The sequence below is a fragment of the Castor canadensis genome, chromosome 7 (assembly GCF_047511655.1).
Source record: "Castor canadensis chromosome 7, mCasCan1.hap1v2, whole genome shotgun sequence".
Taxonomy (NCBI): domain Eukaryota; kingdom Metazoa; phylum Chordata; class Mammalia; order Rodentia; family Castoridae; genus Castor; species Castor canadensis.
The window spans coordinates 62,925,204-62,940,370 of record NC_133392.1 but is presented as its reverse complement, the minus strand read 5'-3'; the positions used below and the strand labels follow the sequence as shown (position 1 = coordinate 62,940,370).

General features: G+C 38.1%; 1 protein-coding gene and 1 pseudogene across 5 annotated transcripts in view; both read right to left on the bottom strand.

Annotated features, from left to right (window-relative positions):
- The window catches only part of Mcu (mitochondrial calcium uniporter), a 166,524-nt gene that overhangs the window by 23,531 nt on the left and 127,826 nt on the right, over positions 1-15,167 (bottom strand). For all 5 annotated transcript variants that reach the window (XM_020166560.2, XM_074079104.1, XM_074079106.1 and 2 more), the window contains 2 exons: positions 10,822-10,992; positions 9,439-9,543 (listed from right to left, as the gene is read on the bottom strand). In XM_020166560.2, the coding sequence (XP_020022149.1) occupies positions 9,439-9,543; positions 10,822-10,992 (276 nt within the window). The remainder of the gene's footprint in view (positions 1-9,438; positions 9,544-10,821; positions 10,993-15,167) is intronic.
- On the bottom strand, positions 12,391-12,484 carry LOC141425262 (U6 spliceosomal RNA; annotated as a pseudogene).

Genomic DNA, 15,167 nt, shown 5'->3' with positions numbered 1-15,167 from the left:
CTCAGAAGACCAAAAATCATAAGTTCTCCCTCGTATGCGGACTTTAGATCAAGGGCAGACACAACATGGGGATTGGACTTTGATCACATGATAAGTCAACAGCACACAAGAGAGGTATGAGGATAGGCAAGAAACCCAAAAAAAAAAAAAAAAAAAGCCAACAAGATAGCATTTGATATCCTCAGTGCAAAGGAACTAATGCAGAAACTTTAAAGCGACAGAGGTCAATAGGAGAAGGGGACCAGGAACTAGAGAAAAGGTTAGTTCAAGAAGATTTAATTTAGAATGTAAGACACATGTACAGGAAAGCAGTGTGAGTCAATTCCCTGTATAGCTATCCTTATCTCAAATAGCAAAAACCCTTGGTCCTTCCTATTATTGCTTATACTCTCTTGTCAACAAAATTAGAGATAAGAGCAAAATAGTTTCTGCCTGGTAGCGAGGGGGTAGAAGGGGAGAGGGAGAGGGTTGGGGGAAGGGGGAGAAATGACCCAAACATTGTATGCACATATGAATAAAAAAAAAGGGGGGGGGGAAGGCCCTAGTGACACATACCTGTGATCCCAGCTACTTGAGAGGCAGAGAAATGACAGTCAGGACTCTCAAGGAGAGTGTGGGGAAAAGCTGGTGAGACCCTGTCTCAAAAGCAAGAAGGCACAATGATCCACCCCTGTGGTCCCAGGTAGTAGGGAGGTGGAGGTAGTAAGATTTTGGTTCAGGGCCAGCCAAGGCAAAGTTAGCATGAACTGGAACATGGTTCAAGTCGAAGAGTGCTTGTCTAGCAAGTGCAAGGCCCTGATTCCAACCCCTAGTTCCCTCAAACAGAAGAGACATGCTAATACAATGGTGTTGAAGATTCTTTTCAGCCACATATATGGTTTGGACTACCTAGGTCTCTAATAAGACAATCATTATTGCTGATGTCTAATTTTTCCCATTCAACTACATCAATTTCCTTTGGATGGATAAATGGGGAACAGGCCTTTAGTGGTGCCAATCAAAATGATTCTCTTAGCATAAACAATTATATCCTCCAATGGTATTGAGAATATTCTCTTCCTTTCCAAGAGTAAGAGAAAGGTAGTTAATTTTTATTTCAACATGGAGGGGGATGAAAGGCTTTTGTGCTTCTTTCTATATCCATTCTGTACTTAAATTATGAAAACATTTAATTGAGACTATTGTTTTCATTTCATCTTGCAGTGGTTGGAAGATCCAGCTATGTACAGCCATGGCTATTAAAAGAATGTGATGAAACTTGCAACTAGTCTTACTGTTATGACTTGTCTCCTTTTTCCAACTTTGGATACACATCCCCTTGTTCCAGCTTTGGGGTTAGGTACAGAGCTGTCGACACCTAAAGGTCTACAGTACCTACAGACTGCCAATCCCACATAAACACAGAATGTAGTTATATTAGACTACATGAATGAGTCCTCTATCCTCAGTGCCTGGTGTGTGTGTATGTGTGAAATTACAGTTTACACAACATTCATAGAGTATTTTTAGTTCCAAAGTTCCCTCAAACAGGGAAAAGAATAAATAAGGAAGACAAATTAAAGTTAAAATGGGCAAGGAATAACTAGAAAAATTTGTGTTAACAATTTTCAGGCTGTCCTGGTTAAGTTTTCCTCTTCTAACATTTATTATATAAAGGAGATGTGTTCATGTGCCTCATATATAAATAAAGCCCTAGTGCTAGTCTTCATTATCTGATTTCTATAGTGCCTTCTATTTCTTTCCCCCATTTAGCCTTTCCTCTAAAGGGTTACAGTGTAGGGAAGAGGAACCTGCTTACTCATCTGCATGGACTGTGTCCCTCTTAAATGGAGAAATTCAAACAGCTCTCTTGCTGCACTCAGTAGAAAAGACTGGTGGTGCCTTGGATGCCAGCAATACCTTCCTCAACCATTCAGGAAAACAATATGGTACAAAGAATGGTCAAACCTATTTTTCATTTTATATGAAAAAGATTGTCTTTACTGTATTTTACGGGAACAGAACGACTATCATAAAAACAAAAACAACAAATGTTGCTAAGATGTAGGGAAAAGGAACCCTTATACACTATTGGAGTTGGAATGTAAATTAGTCTACTCACTAAGGAAATCAGTACAGAGGTTCCTCAAAAAACTGAAAATAGAACTGCTATACGATCTAGTTACACAACTTCTGGGTATGTCCCAAAAGAACCAAAGTCAGCTTACTATAGAGATATCTGCTAACCCATGTTTATCATGGAACTACTCATAATAGCCTATCTATAGAATTGGCTTAGGTGCCTAACAGACAAAGAAAATGTGATTTATATACATATACACAATGGATTTTTTTTTTCAGTATTGGGGTTTGAACTCAGGACCCTCCATTTTCTTGCTAGACAAGCACTCTACCACTTGACTCATATCCCTAGCCCCCCCTTCAATGGAACTTTTTTTTTCGGTGGGACTGGAGTTTGAACTCAGGGCTTCCTGCTTATAAAACAGGAGCTCTACCACTTGAGCCATACCTCCAGTCCGTTTTGCTCTGGTTATTCTGGAGATGGGAGTCTCAAAAACTATTTGCCCAGGCTGGCCTTGAACCACAATCCTCCTAATCTCAGTCTCCCAAGTATCTAGGATTACAGGTGTGAGCCACCAGTCCCTGGCTCACAATGGAGTTTTATTCAGCCACAAAGAGTGAAATTTTATCATTTGCAGAGAAATGGATAGAACTGGACATTATCATGTTGATAGTAAGCCAATCTCACAAAGGCTAGTACAGAATGTTTTCTCTCATATGTAGAATTGGGGTGTGAGGAAAGGACATAAAAATAAGAGGGGGAAGATTAGGGATGTAAGGGGGAAAAGGGAGTAAAGGGATAAGAAAGGGTAATGGAGAGAATGAATTTGATCCAAGTATGCATGTATGGAAATGCTATAATGAAACCCAGTACTCTGTAAAATTTACATATGCTAATAATAAAACAGAGAAAAATAATCAGGGAAAACATAGTGTCGACTTATTCTCATTAGCTAGTAACAGAGCTAAAAGTGCTTTGATACATGAATTTATTTATTTTTTATTTTTTGGTGAGGAGCATTACTGTGTATTTTTATTACAGACTTCCCATCCTGAAAATTATGATTTGCAGGCCTTGGTGGAGCTGAGGAGCTTTCATACAGCCAGGTTTAAGAATCTCTAGCGAGTGCCTCCTTTGAGGATACTTTTTTTTTTTCATTTTTCTTTTATTATTCATATGTGCATACAAGGCTTGGTTCATTTCTCCCCCCTGCCCCCACCCCCTCCCTTACCACCCACTCCGCCCCCTCCCTCTCCCCTCCCCAATACCCAGCAGAAACTATTTTGCCCTTATCTCTAATTTTGTTGTAGAGAGAGTATAAGCAATAATAAAGGAACAAGGGGTTTTGCTGGTTGAGATAAGGATAGCTATACAGGGCATTGACTCACATTGATTTCCTGTGAGTGTGTGTTACCTTCTAGGTTAATTCTTTTTGATCTAACCTTTTCTCTAGTACCTGGTCCCCTTTTCCTATTGGCCTCAGTTGCTTTTAAGGTATCTGCTTTAGTTTCTCTGCATTAAGGGCAACAAATGCTAGCTAGTTTTTTAGGTGTCTTACCTATCCTCACCCCTCCCTTGTGTGCTCTCGCTTTTATCATGTGCTCATAGTCCAATCCCCTTGTTGTGTTTGCCCTTGATCTAATGTCCGCATATGAGGGAGAACATACGATTTTTGGTCTTTTGGGCCAGGCTAACCTCACTCAGAATGATGTTCTCCAATTCCATCCATTTACCAGCGAATGATAACATTTCGTTCTTCTTCATGGCTGCATAAAATTCCATTGTGTATAGATACCACATTTTCTTAATCCATTCATCAGTGCTGGGGCATCTTGGCTGTTTCCATAACTTGGCTATTGTGAATAGTGCCGCAATAAACATGGATGTGCAGATGCCTCTGGAGTAACAGTCTTTTGGGTATATCCCCAAGAGTGGTATTGCTGGATCAAATGGTAGATCGATGTCTAGCTTTTTAAGTAGCCTCCAAATTTTTTTCCAGAGTGGTTGTACTAGTCTACATTCCCACCAACAGTGTAAGAGGGTTCCTTTTTCCCCGCATCCTCGCCAACACCTGTTGTTGGTGGTGTTGCTGATGATGGCTATTCTAACAGGGGTGAGGTGGAATCTTAGTGTGGTTTTAATTTGCATTTCCTTTATTGCTAGAGATGGTGAGCATTTTTTCATGTGTTTTCTGACCATTTGAATTTCTTCTTTTGAGAAAGTTCTGTTTAGTTCACATGCCCATTTCTTTATTGGTTCATTAGTTTTGGGAGAATTTAGTTTTTTAAGTTCCCTGTATATTCTGGTTATCAGTCCTTTGTCTGATGTATAATTGGCAAATATTTTCTCCCACTCTGTGGGTGTTCTCTTCAGTTTAGAGACCATTTCTTTTGATGAACAGAAGCTTTTTAGTTTTATGAGGTCCCATTTATCTATGCTATCTCTTAGTTGCTGTGCTGCTGGGGTTTCATTGAGAAAGTTCTTACCTATACCTACTAACTCCAGAGTATTTCCTACTCTTTCTTGTATCAACTTAAGAGTTTGGGGTCTGATATTAAGTTGAGGATACTTTTTAATCCATGTCAATGAGTTCTAGTCACAGCTCTCCATCCTTAGGAGTTCTACTGGGATGAAGTCACAGTCCACTTCCATGGAGTCATTCCTAACTGCAGCAATGGTGGCCTGAGCAGCAGCCCAGTGTTCTTTCCCCATCTCAGGTGCCCACTGAAATTCTCCACAGGCTCCCTCTCATCTTTGGGTCTCTCTGTGCCTTTGCATGCATTTAGTTTCCCCTGGAAAGTTCCTGTGAGACTGAATCCTCTTCATAGGTCCACCTCCCATACACCCACCCTTCTTTTTGAAAATCCATAATGACTAAACTCTTTCTACCTGTACTCTGGATATTTATACATGCCTTTATCACTCTGATTGGAGAATATGCTTGAAAGAGCAGGGTCTATATCCTAACTCAATTTTCTCTCCCAAAGGCTTTATTACCTATTAAATGATTATTGGCCAAGAAAATAAAACAGAACCAAGGATAAATTTCAGCCCTATGCTCAGGTTCCTCTTTTCTGCCTCAAAATATTCCTGACTAGCAGATGTGTTCATGCCTCTGCTCCCTTGTCTCAGGTACAGTACTCCCAAACAGAACTCCTGGCAGCAGCCTGGCTTGACCTGCCAGCCCCAGGCTCTGCTCAGCTGGGGTGCGCAGCAGCAAAGGATAGACAACCCGGCAGGATCTGGAGCTTTCCAAGCTCTCTCTTTTTTAAAAAATTTTTAATTTTATTCATATGTGCATACAATGTTTGGGTCATTTCTCCCCCCTTCTCCCCGCCCCCTCGCTACCCGGCAGAAACTATTTTCCCTTATCTCCAATTTTGTTGAAGAGAGAGTATAAGCAATAATAGGAAGGACCAAGGGTTTTTGCTAGTTGAGATAAGGATAGATATACAGGGAGTTGACTTGCATTGGTTTCCTGTGCATGTGTGTTACCTTCTAAGTTAATTCTTCTCAAACTAACCTTTTCTCTAGTTCCTGGTCCCCTTCTCCTATTGGCCTCAGTTGCTTTAAAGTATCTGCTTTAGTTTCTCTGCATTGAGGGCAATCCAAATGCTATCTAGTTTTTTGGGTGTCTTACCTATCCTCATACCTTCCTTGTGTGCTCTCGCTTTATCATGTGATCAAAGTCCAATCCCCTTGTTGTGTTTGCCCTTGATCTAATGTCCGCATATGAGGGAGAACATACAATTTTTGGTCTTTTTGGCCAGGCTAACCTCACTCAGAATGATGTTCTCCTATTCCATCCATTTACCAGCGAATGATAACATTTTATTCTTCTTCACGGCTGCATAAAATTCCATTGTGTATCAATACCACATTTTCTTGATCCATTCGTCAGTAGTGGGGCATCTTGGCTGTTACCATAACTTGGCTATTGTGAATAGTGCTGCAATAAACATGGGTGTGCAGGTGCCTCTGGAGTAACCTGTGTCACAGTCTTTTGGGTATATCCCCAAGAGTGGTATTGCTGGATCAAATAGTAGATCAATGTTTAGATTTTTAAGTAGCCTCCAAATTTTTTTCCAGAGTGGTTCTACTAGTCTCTCTTAAAGCCACAATCTCCGCCACTGCCGCTGCCGCCACTCCGCATCCCTCTGGGTCCTGGCCAAGGGCTGCCCTGTGACAGAAGTGCCCCGGTGCCCTGATACATGAATTTAACTATTAAAAAGTTCTTTAAAATTATATATTAATACTGCTACTGAGTTTACCAAATTCCACCCTTCAATTTATAATTATTTCTATAAATTACACCTTTTGCCCTTGCAAATGTCACGCCCTAATCAGCTTCTAGAGAAGCTGGGTAGATACCCAAAAGTTCTGAGATACAGATAAAGCAAGAGTTGTCAGGCTGTCAAATCTCTAGGTAATAAAATATAATTTCCTCCATTTTCAATTTTTTTATTATTAACTTTTCTTATTCAGCTTGGAAATAGCTTTATTTAAAAAAACTACACAATTCATTTCTGTTTGAAAAGCACAGTATTTGACAAATGGTTGGTATTAGCCATTGTTTTAAATAAAACTTTTAGTTTTTGACAACATAATATATGAAAACTCAACTTTCTGATTGCTATACTTTGTATAGGAATACATGAGTCAATTTTTAGAATGTTACCCATAGAAAATCTAAACAGAGTAGATTCTCTAGGTAAATCACATACATCACCACCACACAAAAGCAACCAGAGTAAAGCAGGGCCTGCACTCACGCTGTTTAATTTTGTTGATTGCGCATTATTATTACTATTAGTGGTTCTGGGGTTGAACTCAGAGTCTTGAGCTTGGAATGCAGGTGCTTTACCAGTTGAGCCATGCTGTCAGCCCATTTTGTGTTGGTTATTTTTGAGATAGGATCTCATTTTATGCTGGGCTGGCCTGAACTGCAATCCTATTTACACTTCTCACGTAGCTAGGATGACAGGCAGATGGAACTGCACAGAGCCATTGGTTGAGATGGGGTTCTCATGACCTTTTTGTCCAGGTAAGCCTCAAACTTCAATCCTCCCAATATCCACCTCCTATGCAGTTAGGATCACAGGTGTGAGCCACTGTGCCTAGCCTACTTTTGATATTTTAAAGAGAATTTCTACCCCAGAGAATAAAGAAGAAAAACACATTAGCATAGTTGATATATAGCTAACAGTCCTCAGTATGCACATTCAGTTATTAAAACTTAGTAAAATCTGACTTAGTAAATGTCTTACTATTTAAAGGATACTTTTCTATAACTTTTCTTGGCTAGTTCCTTCTCCATTAACTTGAATGAAGAAGAGAACATGGCTTCTGAACAATTACAACACTACCCATTTAAACTTATTTGGTTCACTCAATATAAACAGACCATCTGAGTCAATTTACAGTGCTTTCTCTCAGAGTATTTTGAAAGAAAAAAGAATAAGCAGAATTCAGAAAAGAATCACTTCTGATTTTTGGGAGGCAACGAAAGAATAGGACCATGCAAGGCATTATGAAAGAGCTACACTGACAATTTTGACATGAGAAAGGCAGAGAAAAGGTAAGCAAACAGATTGCAAAGAAGAGAGCACAGCTCAGAAAACACCAAAGGAATACACAGTGTAGGGAAGGTAGGCAACATGTAGGAGGGAAAGAAAACTTTGTAAGGTAGACATGGACCAATTATGAAGGCATTTAAAACTCTGGCCTTCACTCTGAACTTTTTCCATGTTTGATACAATTCTTAAAAGCAGGATTGAAAACAGGAGATGCAGAGAGGCAGAGATCAAGAGGACTGAAGTTTGAGGACAGCCAGGGAAGGGGATGAGTTCTGTGAAACTCCATCTCAACCAATGAAAGCGGAGTTTGGTGGCCTGTGGCTGTCATCTCAGCTATACTGGTAGTGTAAATAGGAGGATCAAGCAGCCCCCTGCCCCCACACACATAAAAGTGAGACCCTATTCTCTCTTCTAATAATAACTACAGAGAAAGGGCTATAGAAATAGCTTAAGTGGTAGAGTGCCTAGGGAACAAGTGAGAAAGGGATTAAAAAAAAAAATAATAATAATAATAAAAAGAGATGTCCAAGGAGCCAAGGAGATTAATGGAGGGAGTGGGGGTGGAAGAGCCTTCGAGCAGCAGTATGTGAAAAAAGTATCAAGGCAAATAGAGAAAAGTGGTCACAACTCAAAAATGCTGTTTTAGGGGCATTATCCACACTGGGCAGAGCCATATTGGAGCCTGGGATGAAAAGATAAATCAGTAATACTGGCTCTATTTAAAAATTTAAATATTTTTCTCATCATGGATTTTTGCATTGACTTTGTTTTTTATAAACATTACCTTAAAATATTACTTACTTTTATTACTTACTTTGTTTTTCGAAGTTCTTGGCAGCTCTTAAAATTTACCCTTGAGGTGAGCACCTTATTTTTCTTCCAAATAAAAAGCACACACACACACACACACCCTGACTTAGGATTTTTCAGTTTTACAATGGCAAGGAAGAAATATACATTCTAGTGATTTGCAGTAGGATCCTCTCTTGAAGTGCTAGGCAGCAGCAGTAAACTGCAGCTCCCAGTCAGCCTTGCAATTGTGAGGATAAAAACTAATAGTCTAAAATATGCTGTATTGCCAGCATTTTTTGATATTATGTTTTGCATTTTTGTATTCCATCAGGTGTTAAAAAATGCCCATCTACATGTGTACACAAGATAGTCAACATTTTATTACATGGTAGGCTGTGTTAGATGATTTTGTCAAAGCATATGCTAATGTACTTACATTCTGTGCACATTGAAGGTAGACTAGGCTAAGTCATGATCTTCAGTAGGCTGGGCATATTAAATGGATTTTCTATTTACAATGGTTTTATTAACACCATTGTAAGCCAACAAACATCTGAACAATAATTGACTTGTAGGCTGCAGAACTTAAGCCATTAAAAAATCCAAAAAGATTAATACTTAGTACAGTGTTTAAGAGAACAGAGAAGCCCATAATTTATTTTAAAAAGATTTCCCCTATATTACTTTAATATTATAAAAATAGTATGGCTTTCAGCCTGTATGTTGGAAAGGAGCTTAACTTAAGCAGAACATTCATTTATGTGAAACAGTGATAATGCCAGATAAATAAGGCACTTTAGGACCTAGGTAGAATCTAAGTGGTTTTAGTGGACTAACCAAGTGCAGGATGAGCTCAATGAACTCTTCAACTGAAAGAGTCTAATTAAACATGAAACTTTTAGCTTCCTGTGGATACTGTCTATTTCTCAGGATTACCCAGGGAAATACAAAGTTCTTTGTAAAAGCCCTTCCCACATTTCTGAAACCTTATCAAGGCTCCTTTTTTACCTCTCTTTGGTGGTCGTACATGATACGTTAAGTCATTAATGACCAGCTTAAAGTCATCGAGAAGGAGGAGATCTATCCCTGTGGAGGCAGCAACTCGAACGCCATCTGTAAAAATGTAAATGAAACTTGTTATATGTCTATAATTATTAAAGAATGATTAGGAAAAGTAAGTCCTAAAAAAGATTCTTTAAATTTCCTCTTCCCTTTTGTTTTATTTACCTTCTTGCTTCATCCACCAGTTCTGAGTTAAAGTTTATGTCATCTGCACCCTTTGTGTTTGTGTTTAGGCCAAACCTGAAGATTTAATGGCCTGGTTTTCTTTTTTTTTTTAATGGTGATACTGGGGTTTGAACTCAGGGCTTTATGCTTGTTATGCTTGTTAGGCAGGTGCTCTACCACTTGAGGTACCCTGCTAGCCCTTTTTCTGTGATGGGTATTTTTGAGATAGAGCTCACTTTTTTGTTTGCCCGAACCACAATCTTCCTGATCTCTGCCTTTCAAGTAGCTAGGATTATGGGTGTAAGCCACCGGTGGCTAGCAAACAATAAGCTTTTCATGTAACTACATGAAAAATAATGAACAATTACTATACACCTACGTATAGATCTATAGGTGTCAGTTGGAAATCTGGGTCACTTATCAGTATGGGCTTCCCAGTGTTTCCTAAAAATGCAATACTTTCCAGCATAGCCACTGATTAATTGCCAATTAATTCAGTATGGACTTGCATTGCTGGATGAGCTTGGAATACTTGAAGCATAGAAATAAATAAGTACAGAAATGTAGTAATTGTTAACAACTGGTAAATCCAGGTAAAGGGTAAGGGCTACTTACTGAAGCAGTATTCAAGTTTTCTGTAAGTTTGAAAATTTTCAAAGTAAAAGTGAAAAAAATCAAGGCATTTAAAAATAAACAAATATTATATCAAGTGGAAATTTTTAGTTTCTTGTTTTATATTTTTTTCAAATCACATGCTCTATTTTGGTAAACATTTATGTAAAAAACACAAGCTCTAAAAGGAAGCTCAAATATTTTATATCTCTAGAGATGAGGGCTCAACTTGGAAAAATTTATTCTATAGCCAAAGTAATGATAAAAAGTCTCAATAACATAAAAATGTGATTGCCTGCTCATTCTTGCCTATGGCATTTATGAGTTGCTTTTGAAGGAGACTCCCTGTGCACAGACATTTGCTAAAACTGAAAAATTACTTCCTGAGACCCACTGAGAGAGACCTCATTTTCTCTCCTTTACTTGCTAAGCAAAAAATATTTTCTAACTTAACAGGATGACATTCATTTACAGTGACTCATGTATCTGTTGAGAAATATTTTTTGGGGAAATGAGGAGTTAGGTGAGAATTAAAAATGAAGGTGACTCTACCTGATGAATAGATTGCAACTCTGTCAATTCCCCGGTCCTCTTCTTGCAGTTGTCTCAAAAACACACCAACAGAATCGGAGATAGGTTTGAGCGTGAACTGGCAGCGTTCACGCCGGGATGGTAGCTTCACGGATATCACAGGTAACCCATTTTGATAAACCACTGTCACATCTGAATGAAAAAGACCCAAACCATATGATAATCAGATTTTAAGTTAAAGCCACATTACTACTATTCTTATGTGGAGGTCTATCATTATCTGCCAGTGTGGCTTAAGATATTTTCAGAGAAGGTTTAAGAATATACATGCCCCTTTAGTTTTAGTTAAAGGTTATTCTGGGAACTGACTTATGGAAGATCAAACAGATCAAAAGAATTAATTATTCAGATAGGAAAAAACAAGCAAGGAATTCTCTTCTGAGTAAAGAGATGAAGTATAGTTCTTGATATACAAACCCGGTTCCATTTGGCAAGATTTTATTAAATAGTCAGGGATGCTGGGATAGATGCCACAGTCTGTTGGAGGTGGCTGTTAGGATCCAGAGCTGTTGAGAATCCCTAGGGAATGACATCTTCCTAAAATACACTTATAACTGAGACTCTTACTCAAGGACAATCAACTCATATTCACTGTACAGTATTATATTCACACTGCCTGGTAAGTGAAAACTTCTATTGTACAATATGGACATGTTGTGATATAACCCAAACCAATTCCTTTCATGTTCTTTTGAACCTCTTTCTGAGCTCAGCTAGAAGCCAAACCTCAACTCTTTTGGAATTTACAACAAAAAGTTATGAAGAGAAATATTATAAGCTATATAACTGACAGGATCTTTTCTTTTTTTGTGAGTAAAGCAGGAGAGTTTGTGATAGAAAAATAGCAAAGAGTAGAGCACCCAGAGCTGGGAGGGGTCCCAACAGAGGGTGCCCTGATAGGATCTTTTCTACAATATGGCACAGAATTCCTTACTTCCTTATTTTCTTCCTCAGAAGCCTTTTTTTTTTTTTGTGGTGGTACTGGGGTTTGAACTTAGGGCCTCACACTTGCTAGGCAGGCACTCTATTCACTTGAGCCATTCTGTCATCCCTTTTTGATTGGGTATTTTTTGAGATAGGGGCTTGTGGAACTATTTGGCTGAGCTGGCTTTGAACTGCAAGTCTCCTGATTTTTGCCCCTAAGTAACTAGGATTACATGTTTGAGCCCAGTGCCTGGTTCCTCAGAAGTCTTTTTCTTCTTTTTTTTGTGGTATTAGGCCTTGAACTCAGGACCTAAACCTTGAGCCATTCCACCAGCCCTTTTTTGTGATGGGTTTTTTTAAGAGAGAGTCTTACAAACTATTTACTGGCTTCGAACTGTGATCCTCCTGATCACACCCCATTTTGTTTATTCACTCACTGATAGACATTTGGGTTGTTCCTGCTCTTTGGCTACTACGAATAAAGCTTTTATGTGTGGACAAGTTTTCTTGGTATAGTCAGCCCTCCGTGTCTGTGACAGATTCAACCAACAGCATATTGAAGATATTCAGAAAAAGTTATCTGTACCAAACACGTACATTTTTCTTTTTTTAATGTAACACTTCACGAATTTGCATGTCATCATCGTGCATCTTCTTTGTATAGTTCCAATTTTAATATATGTGCTGCAGAAGCAAGCACTGTACATTTTTCTTGCCTTTATTCTCTAAACAACACAGTACAACAACTATTTACATAGGATTTATGTTGCAGTAGGTGTTATAAGCAATCTAAGATGATTTAAAGTATATGGAAGGATGTGTGTAGGTCATGGGCAAATACTACACCATTTTATATAAGGGACTAGAGCATCTGCAGATTTTGGTATCTGCTGGGATTCCTGAAGTAAATTCCCTGCAGATACCAGGGAAGGACTTTCCCATTCTGTTATTTTTTACCTAGTCATATCTTTAAAATGGGCTTCCTATAAGAAGCATACAGTTGTGTCTTGTTATTTTATCTGAACTGACAATGTCTGCCTTTTAACTAGTGTGTATAAAATGTGCATTTAATGTAACTGTCAGTATGACTACGTGTAACATCTTTTTGCTTCTGCTTTGTTTCAACTGTTCTTTTATCTGCTTTCCTCTATTCTTGCTATACATTAGATTATTTATTCTTTATGTTTACATTTAATCTCTACTATAGGCTTTTAATTATACCTTCTTGCTTTTCTGTTTTTTGTTTTTTTCTTGGTCCTGGGGTTTGAACTAAGGCCCTTCACCTTGAGTCACTCCACCAGCTCTTCTTTGTGATGTTTTTTTTTCGATAGGGTCTCACGAACTATTCACCCAGGCTGGCTTCAAACTGCAATCCCCCTAATCTCTCCTTCTTGAGTAGCTAGGATTATAGGCGAGAGCCACCAAGCGCCTGGCTGCTTTTCGATTTTTTAAAGGATCATTCCACAACAGGTGCTGGCAAACTCTTTCTATAAAGGGCTAGACATTGAATATTTTAGACTTTGTAGGTTATAAGATCTCTGTTGCAACTACAAACTGCCACTGAGGTGCAAAGTCAGTCTTAGGTAATACGTAAACAAGTAGGCATGGCTGTTTTCCAACAGACTTTCTTTTAAAAAAATAAGCAATGGGCTGGCATTGGTCTATGATTCATAGTTTGCTGAATCCTGCTCTAGGGCTTATAATTTTCATCTTTAACTTGTTATAGTCAATTTTCAAATAATATCTTATCACTTATGGTATAGTGTAGAGACTTTTACAATATGCTTTCCTTCTCCCTACTTGTATCCTTGTGCTCAGACATTTTACTTCTACATCTTATAAGTCATACATTATTATTACTATTATTATTATTGCTTTGACAAGTGACTATCTTTTGAAGAAATTTTAAAATGGGGAAAATGATCTTTTATATTTACACACATATTTGTCCTCTGATGCTGGTACAGACCCAAATTTCCATCTGGTATTATTTTCCTTTTGTCTGAAAAGCTTCCTTAAACATTTCTTGTTACACAAATGTCTGGCAATGAATTCTTCCCTTTTTTGTATGTCTGAAAAAGTTTTTATTTCATCTTAATCTTTGAGAGATATTTTTACTCTATAAAAAATAATTCTAGCTGACAGTTTTTCTTTTTCATACCTTTTTTTTTTTTTTTTTTTTTTTTTGGTGGTACTGGGGTTTGAACTGAGGGCTCCATGCTTGCTTAGCAGGGCCTCTACCACCAAAGCCACATCTCCAGCCCTTTTTGCTCTGGTTATTTTGAAGATGCAACTTTTTTGTCCAGGCCAGCCTGGACTGTGATCCTATTTTATGTTTCCCTTTGTTGCTAGATGATAGGCATGCGCCATCATGCCCAGCTTGTTTGTGGTGATAGGGTCTCGTGGCCTTTTTTGCCTGGGCTGGCCTCAAACTGCAATCCCTCCAATCTCAGCCTACCAAGAATGCAGAATTATAGGTGTGAGCCTCAAGTGTCTGTCCTTTGGCAGTTTTGAAGAACTCATGCCAATGTCTGGTTTTGCATAGTATATGATAAAAAATTTGGGCATATTCTGATTTTTGTTCCTCTGCATGTAATATGTCCTTTTTCCTCTGCCTACTTTTCACATTTGCTGTTTATCATGGTTTTCAACAATTTGATTATGATGTGCCTTTGTTTTCTTTATGATTATTCTGCTTGGAAACTGATAAATTTCTTAGATTTGTGGGCTCACTGTTATTAATCAAATCTGGAAAAAAATCTGACAATTACTTAAATATTTTGTCTCCCATCCTTCTTCTTATAGGATTCCAATTATACTTACGTTAGATAATGTGCTACTGTCTTATATATCACTAAGGCTTCCTTCACATATTTCAGTATTTTTCCCCTTTCAGTTTCATTTTGGATAGTTCTGATTGTTATATACATCAATGTCACAGGCCTTTTCTTCCATACTGTCTGATCTGTTACTTCTAGCCACGTGGTTCTTCCTTTCAGATATATTTTTCATCTATGTAAGTTTCATTTTTTTATATCTTCCATTTCTTTTCATGTTATGCATGTTTTCCTTTTCCTCCATGAATACAAGGGTCATAGTTTAAATAGCTATATAAACATCCTTGGGTATTAATTTCATCATCTCTGTTATTTCTAGGTTGATTTTGGAGGGGTTCTTTTCCTGCTTCTTCATATGCCTAGTCATTTTTGGTTGTTGGTTATACATTCTGAATTTTGCACTGTTAAGTGCTGTATTTCCTTTAAAGACTTTAAAATACTCCTTTAAGACAGAGAATCTTTTATTCTAGGACCAGCTTCCTCAGTTTAGCTCATTTGGGAGTCTCTATTGAATGTCCGCGTATTCAGTGATGTCCCTTTAACTAT